General features: G+C 44.2%; 1 protein-coding gene across 1 annotated transcript in view; it reads right to left on the minus strand.

Annotated features, from left to right (window-relative positions):
- Nucleotides 1-2,307: 2,307 nt before the first annotated feature.
- NUP98 (nucleoporin 98) overlaps nucleotides 2,308-8,350 on the minus strand; it is a 60,568-nt gene continuing 54,525 nt past the window's right edge. Inside the window, exons 28-30 of the mRNA XM_026659795.2 lie at nucleotides 6,589-6,777; nucleotides 5,848-5,959; nucleotides 2,308-3,974 (exon numbers count right to left, since the gene is read on the minus strand). Coding sequence (XP_026515580.1) covers nucleotides 3,757-3,974; nucleotides 5,848-5,959; nucleotides 6,589-6,777 — 519 coding nt within the window. The 3' untranslated portion in view covers nucleotides 2,308-3,756. The remainder of the gene's footprint in view (nucleotides 3,975-5,847; nucleotides 5,960-6,588; nucleotides 6,778-8,350) is intronic.

An 8,350-nucleotide genomic window follows, 5' to 3' on the forward strand; every position in this document is an offset into this window, starting at 1 on the left:
GAGGGGAGACTGACCCCGACCCTAGTTTCTTAACTCGCGGTTTAGGGGAGGGACTGACCCCAACCCTCATTTCTTAACTCATGACGTAGTGTTTGTACTTTGCTTGCGGTTTAATGCAATAAAGCCGCCTGCGAGCGGTACTCAGGGTGTCAGTCTTCGGACTGCACCCCAGTGCACTGGTATGTATGTCAATAAACTGGCCTCAGGCTTGAGTCTGTAAACTAAAATCAATGCGTGGGTGTCTTTGACCACAACAGAGTAGATGCCATTTTGAAAAGGTGGATTGGGGAGGGTTGCGCCGACAGGACCGCATGGGCCAAAGAAGGGAAGGAGGTGGGGACCTCAGACTCGGAAAGGTTTCTAGGTCACATCCTCCTATAGTGGCTGTGGCCACGGGGCAGCTGAAACAGAAGCAAGCACGGCAGCGTAGCACAATTAAAAAACTATTACATTTTTAAAATTCTGAAGACTTACATGTTGCAGTTCCCTCCATAGGATCATCCTCCTCAGTCCCATTCTGGCTTGCTGCAGGGTAAGAAAGAGGCTCGCTTACTCCCTACCTGGCGTCAGGGTCCAAAGTCAGAAGAGATACTGGCTTTCCAGGGAGCTCTATTGGCCTCCTGGTGCTCATCCTTCCATGAGTCTTGCTGCCCATCCTCACGGGAGGCCCCACAAGCTGCCTGGGATAGGTGGTCATGTAGTTACGTAAAATCCTGTGCAGCTTCTCAAAAATGGACTGGTTACATGTCCCCTGCTGGATTTTTTCCTGTTATCCAGCGTTTTCACGTAGGTGCTCCTGAGCTGTTTGCTCTTTATCCAGCACTGTTTGGCATCTCAGTCATAAGGCCCTCGCAAACATTCAACTTAGCCATGTCCACAATAAGGCCCTTATTCCGGTGGCTGGCCCCCAGAACTTCCTGCACCGATGCGTCTCCCAAGATAGCGACAAAAATAGAGATCTTGGCATGTCTCCAAGTGGCTGCTTGAAGCGCGTAGAACAATGCCAAAGTAGTTCACGATAGCATTGCATGCATACAAATACACTGGAATAACCAGATTCACAGCAAAGTTAGCTCTCTTTGAAAAGGACGCCACAATTCGCAATAAATGCAGAGTCAGTGCACTACAATGAATTGCACTGTGTGTACACATTTTCAAACCGCATTCTCAACTTAGTCCAGTTTAAACTCCCCATGTGACAAGCCCTTTGTCTGCAGTAACGTGCTATACTTAGAACGTAACACAAGAACATAGGAAAGGCTATACTACATCAGACCAAAGGTACATCTAGCCCAGTATCCTGTCTTCCGACAGTGGCCAATGCCAGGTGCCCCAGAGGGAATGAACAGAACAGGCAATCAAGTGATCCATCCCGTCATCCATTCCCAGCTTCTGGCAAGCAGGCTAGGGACAATTCAAATATTAAATGATGCACCACTCACACCCTGTTCTCCCCCACCTCCATGGGAGTGCTGGTGCTGAATATAAAAAAACCAGACCTCACACTCATGAAATTAATATAGGAGTCAAGACCAAAAGAGATGAGAGTAGGTAAATAACCAAAATTTTTATTAAAACCTAGCTCAGTGAGCAGGTATTTTGAAAACTGAAACCCCTCCACTGATCGTTTGTGGCTTGTGAGGGACAACTGGTTCTCCCAAGTGCATACTCATTAATATACCAAGTGAGATCTGGTCTAAATTTGCATACCAAGACGAAGCCCATGAGGAACTGAAATGCCAAATGGAAAATACCATGTCTATAAGTCAACAGCATTCCATACTTTGACTACTGTGTCATTTTCTAGAGGATATAGAAGAAAAAGTCCAGAGGAAAATGAGCGACATAGAAAGTATATACAGAGAAATTAGAGATGAGAGTAGTCAGGAGGGTGATAAACTAATAACAAAAGAGGAAAGATAAGCACGCCGCACAAAATTGAGATTTGAGAACAAAATTAAACAAGGAACCTAACGCCATGAAGAGAAGAAATTCTTTAATTACCTACACACCAGTACTTTGTAAATGCTCTGAATCACACCAAAAAGGAGGTCAGTTTGGCTCCACCAGTCTGCCTTTAGGATTGCTACCGCTAAATACTTCCCATGACCCCATTGGAGTTGGGAAACTTTCCTCACAGGACTTGTAGGGAAAGTCACACGTGTTTAACTGGAGGCACTGATTTCAGATCTCTTGCTGGAAACGGCCTGGAAATCAATCCATTTTTAAAAAGCAAAGAAAACTTTGGAATGCTATAAACATTTTATTTATTTTTTTAGAAAGTATTTTCAGAAAAACAGACAGGAAAATAATCTAGATCATTTATTTATAATTTTAATAAAAACCTTTACATAAATCCACATGCATAAAGACCCTTGATGAGCCAATCTGTAGAAGCACCTAACAGGTTAAACCTCATTGTCTGCCAGCGTTATCAATGATTGGCTGGCTGTGGGCAGACAGCAGTATTACAGAGTAGACCAATAGACAAGCTTTATTTTTCCAAAAATAATCAGTTTCTAAACACAGTAAAAGTGAAGACTGTACAAACTATAGTAAATTGGATGTTACCAGCTGTTCACTTGCAGGATGTTCTTATGCTTGATGACATTTCTGTTCAATGATGTAATCCAGCTACACAGCAAACACAAACAAAACAGCATGTTCTGGGCTAAAAACAATTTGTTACATGGACTGATTTGAGCAGCTGCTTCCTTTAGAGCAAAACAGGCCTGATGCAATGTGTGAGAGTGTGCAGTAAATGCTGTGTACCTGAATCTACACAGGGAGCCACCTCACATGCAGCGGCTTTAAAAAAAAAAAACTTGAGCCAATTTAAAATGCCAAAGCCTTCGATAACCAGGCTATTTGCTTTTCAGGCGAGCCAACCTCCTTGATAGAGTTCTAATTCTAGCACAGAGTTTGCTTTCAGTTAGAAGCACCTGGCCTGGATTCATGAAACCCAGCATTTCAAGACAAAAGTTCCTTTGTTTTATTGAAGGCTTGCAATAAACTACACACGGATAAACTCACATTGGGCCTGTTTCCTTCAGAGGCCAGAACAGACCATAAGGCACATGCACTCCTGTGTCAGCTCCCTCTGGCCTGACTCAGAGAAGCTTCCTTTCTTGCCTTTTAAAACAAGGGGGTTTACACATTTGCAGGTTTCCATCCTCCCTAATAAAACAGAGGGAGAACCCCACTCTCTATACCCAGGCTTTAGAGAAGTTACAATCCTCTACTCTCCCCCACCCACAGAACAAACCCATTAAACAAAGCTCAGTTTAAAAAGCCATCCAGTTGGTTCAGACACCAACAGTTCATCTGCTTAACTGGTACAGCACCACTAGATTGAGTCTGTCCACTCCAAATCATTGTCCTGAAGTGTGCTTCACTGTCCTCTGTGCTGCAGCTAATGAGATTAGGAAATATCTGCCAAGAGACCAAACGTACAAATTATCACTTTTCCTCCACAGGTACACTCTGGCTTGCAGATGGGTTCCGCAAGAAGTGCTTTATTAGCTCTAGAAAAGCTGTCATGTAGTTGAGGATGCTCACCAAAGAGGTCCAAGTCTTACTCTGCTCCCCCAGGTTACAAAAATTCCTGCATTAGCCCACACATGGAGCCACTTTGCGCCTCTACGGAAAAGCTCTATGTGGCTACAGAGACTGCTGCCATGGGGAGGTTTACCCCAAAAACAAGGGTAAAGGTCAACAAATGATAAAAAAGAGTCCGTCTGTAGAAGCAAGCAGGCCTCACTGAGTCACCACAGTCAGTTCTCGTAGATACGACTGTGTGAGACTGCGCAGCTCCTCCAAGGCATAGTCCTCTGGCATGGGAAGCCGGCCAATGTGGGGAGCAAGCAGGCGAAGTGGGACTCGCTGCACGTCGGGCGTGGAGTCAGAGGCAGGTTCAGGAGAATGCTGTAGGCTCAGGACCACCCGCAGCAGGTTAGCAACACGTTTGGCCATATCTGCAAGTGAGCAGAGAATCAGTGAGAATTTAGCCACCTCCCACACAGAATCCTGAAGACTGAAGGCAGCAGAGGTCTAACAAGCTGAGTATTTGAAAACCTCCTCTCCATCAGGAGTTAATTTAAACAGCAGTGCAAAGGCCAAATCTGGAGTCAGGCAGCTTCTGTGTCCAATCAAATACTTCCTTTAGCATTCCACTGCTCTGATCACTGATCTGGAATAAATTGCCTAGGGAGGTTGTGGAATCTCCATCTCTGGAGATATTTAAGAGTAGGTTAGATAAATGTCTATCAGGGATGGTCTAGACAGTATTTGGTCCTGCCATGCGGGCAGGGGACTGGACTCGATGACCTCTCGAGGTCCCTTCCAGTCCCAGAATCTATGAATCTCTTCAATACTGCCTGCTCCCATCAGTGTACCTAGGCTTGTCTTCACTGACACAAAGGTGTTTGGGGTTTTTTCCAAACTTTTTACAGCAAGATAACGATTGCTGGATAAATTACCTCGCTGTAAAATCTGGAGTGGAGAAACAAGGCACTGGTAGCGTTTACCGCAAGCTAGCTAGGCAAGGTCAGCCCCATACCCCAGGCTGTAGGGGACCTCTACTACTTGATCTCATTGTAAAAATGAAGTGCCCTGTCTGCTTTATGTTTTCACAGTGGGAGAGCCAACATGCATTAGTTATCCCAGAGTAAATACCCTTCTTCAGTGAAGATGTATCCCTAACCTATTCTTGGGTGCTCAGGGCAATAGTTATCTTGCTGTTATGGGCCACAGGGAGAGCTAATACCTTTGGACAGAGTGGTGGCATTCAACTTAAGTGGCTCTACAATTAGAATATTCCAGAAATCACTCACCTAGGTCCCTCTTATTCTCTCCCTGTGGCCCATAATAGTCTGTTCTCCTGGGGGCTGTAATACTTTGGTCTCATTTCAGTTGCTGAGTTTAGTGTACAGGTGCTGGGTGGGGTTGGTGGCCAGGTCAGACTAGATGATCTGGTTGTCCCCCCCCCTAGCCTTAAATTCTGTGACTACCTCTTACTTCTCTAGGTGTCTGCCTGAATTAGACTGCAAGTGGGTAGAATCCCAAGGCTGAAGAAACCTACCATTGACAGCTAGTTGCTGATGGCCCTAGTTAAATGGGTGCAAAGACAAATCTCCAAAGGCAGGAGGAGAGAAGTGGCAAGTAGCATGCAGGGTACTGCAGCGCCTTTGTGGCTATTACTAAAGACACAGAAGGTGGTCAGTCATTTACCACAATCTGGCAGCTGAGTGGTTCCATTCAGTGTTACTGAGAATTATCAATTTATTTTGTACCAGTATTAGTAGCTTTATATGCAGGTTGTTTTTGAGTCTCTAGAGCCCTACAGGGACTTAATACTGACAGGCCATTGGAACAGCACACCTATCAAATTAGCCACAGATGAACAGTAAACAGAGTAAAATAAAATGCCAGATACATGTAAAGCAGCCACAACAGCAACATTTATCACCTGCTCCAGCCCTACAGCAGGAAATGCAAGCCAAAGCAAAATACAGCCATAAATTCTGGCATTATGGTGTGATGGCCAGTATTAGTCAGGTTAGGTTGTAAGTTGAGATGCAAATACCATTTAAAAAGTTAACTATTTAAACAATTAAAAATACGTCCTTTAAACGGTTAACTATTTAAGCGGCTGAGGCCAGGGCTGCTCCAGACAGGCGTTACCCCTCCAGCCAGCACGGGGGTTAATGGTTAAGGCGATTAACCAATAAGACTATGCTTACTGGTTAACCTTTTACAACCCTAGTTGTAAGATCCCTGCCTTGAGAAGCTTGACTATCTCCCTGTGTGCATTGCCCCACACACCTATGACTGTACAAACAGCCTTACCAGACTGAGCCAATCGGTCCTTGGCATTGTGGCACTGTATCTGTTCTATCCTGTTGCATAGCGACGTCACTTTGGTATGTAACCTCTCCAACTCATATGCAGAACAATCCAGCTGAAAGCAAACCCAAGACAGTCAGTCAATTACACAATAGAATGGCTTCAATTAAAAAGAACAATTTGTAGGCTCTTTGGGGACTCCTGTACCAGGCTACCATGCCAATAAGAGTTAGAACAAATATTTTAGCAGAGAATATAAAGTCTGAAGTTCTTGACTGTGGCAATCCAAGCCAAAGAACCCATCAACACAAAGTAGTTTTAGTTTTGCAGCATGTTTGTAAGGAGCAGATGAAAACTAACTTCTGTTGTCTAGCTTGCAAAAAAAAAAATATATATATATATATATAGATATAGAGGGAGGAAAAGGTAAAGCAGCAGCACCATCGAGATGTGCGGGTGCCCCATTGGTAAACACATGGTTTTGTCGTCATTACCCTTTCTCCCTTTCCTTCCCCTCACCTGATTCTGTCATGTTGAATTAAGACTTCTTCAGGGCAGAGACCACTTATTCTGTGAAATCCCTAGTATATTTCTAAGTGTCCAAATATATGCAAGAGAAAACTGACATGCCCATGCCTGTGAGGGAGTATCTAAGGGTTTACTAAACAGTGAACATGCAGCTATTTTAAAAATAAAAAACTGTTCATATGAACACCGAAAAAACCAGAATTTTTACACAATTACCTGCTGAATCCTGTCGAGCATCTCGATGACCCGGATGTAGTCCAAATAAACCAGCCCCGCTGTGTCCCAGTCCTGGATGAGTGTACTTCGCTCTGGAGGGGACAAATCTTCTAGGAATCCTTTTAGGTAGTTGTAGTTTTCATTAATAATAGCATCTGAAGAAGACAACTGGATAAGAAACCTCTTGCTCTAAACTGGTACCTTTCAGTATAACTGATGGATTCTTGGATGAATATAGGAAGATTGAGGGCTGATAAGTGTCTATCAAGGCTAACAGCTAAACAACATTAGAAAGTCAAAGGGGGAGTAGCTTGAGGACTAGTAATGGTAAATTCAATCTTACTCCTAGTTTCCAGGTTCAAATCTGGCCAGGAACAGTAACGATCAGAAATTTTTACTGAATTTGTGGCCTATGGGGGGGGCGGGGGAGAAGAGAACCTTGCTACCTCTTCTATAGCTGTTGTTCTTTGAGATGTGCTGCACAGGTCCATTCTACTTCAGGTGTGTGCACACCTAGTGCACCAGAGCCAGAGATGTTTTTCCCTTGACGGTACCGCTTGGTGCAGCTCATGTGCCTTTAGCATGCTTAGAGGAGAAGGTGGATGGGTCATGGAATGGACATCTTGAAGAATGGTTACAGAAGAAGTTAGTAATAGTTTTCTCTTCAAGGGATTGTAGATGTCCATTCCATTTCAGGTGATAAACTGTTGAGACTGGAAAAGGGTTTCAGTGTCTACCTGAACAATTGAACTACTCACCCAAATTTCGCATCATTCCTGGATTGCTGGGATATAGCACAGTGTCTTGTAAAAGTATACAATGACGACCATGTTGTAGCATTACCAATGTCATATCGATACCGGAGCCAAAAAAGCAGAGGGAGCTGCTTGGGCTCTTTGGAGTGAGCTACCACCCTTCCTGGTGGGATACTTTGGCACTGTCATAGCACAGACATATGCAGGATGAAATCCACAATGAAATCAGTTGCAAAGAAACTGGGAAGCCTTTACTTATGCGCACAACTGAAATAAACAGCCTGGTAGACCTTCTAATAGACCTACTTCTGTCCAAGTAAAAACACCAATGCCCTTCTGACATCCAAACTATGAAGCCTCTCTTCATTCTTACCATCCTTTTTTCCTAAGCCACATTCTCGTAAGTATATGGCTTCACTAAAGTGAAACTTAGGATGAAAAAAAAAAAAAACACCTTAGTGAGGAACTTGGGATGAGGATGCAAGTACACTTTTGTCCTTATAAAAAAGGACACATGGAGGGTCAGCAACCAGGGCACAGAAATTCATCATCCTCCCCGTGGAGAAAATGCCCACCAAGAATGCTACCTTCGTAAACGGATGTAAGAAAGAAGTGGTCGCCACCGGCTCGAAAGGTAGCTCCACAAGTGCAGCTAGTACCAAATTCAAGTCCCATGGGCGGATGGGATCCTTTATGTGGGGCTTCAGCCTGTCCACGCCATTTAAGCATCTGATGATCATCGGGTTAGAAATCTCTGATCTGCCATCTATTGGTGGGTGGAATGTGGGGATAGTTGCCAGGTGAACTCTAAGGGAACAGAGGCCTTAATGCTTCAGGTGAAGCAAATAATCCAGGATATGCTGGTTAGCCAGGATTGGCAAAATACCCATCTGCTGAGAAAATAACAGGAGTACTTGTGGCACCTTAGAGACTAACAAATTTATTAGAGCATAAGCTTTCGTGGGCTACAACCCACTTCTTCGGATGCATCCGAAGAAGTGGGTTGT

Source organism: Terrapene carolina, unplaced genomic scaffold, assembly GCF_002925995.2.
Source record: "Terrapene carolina triunguis isolate 2854851 unplaced genomic scaffold, T_m_triunguis-2.0 Scaffold676, whole genome shotgun sequence".
NCBI classification, from domain to species: Eukaryota; Metazoa; Chordata; order Testudines; family Emydidae; genus Terrapene; species Terrapene triunguis.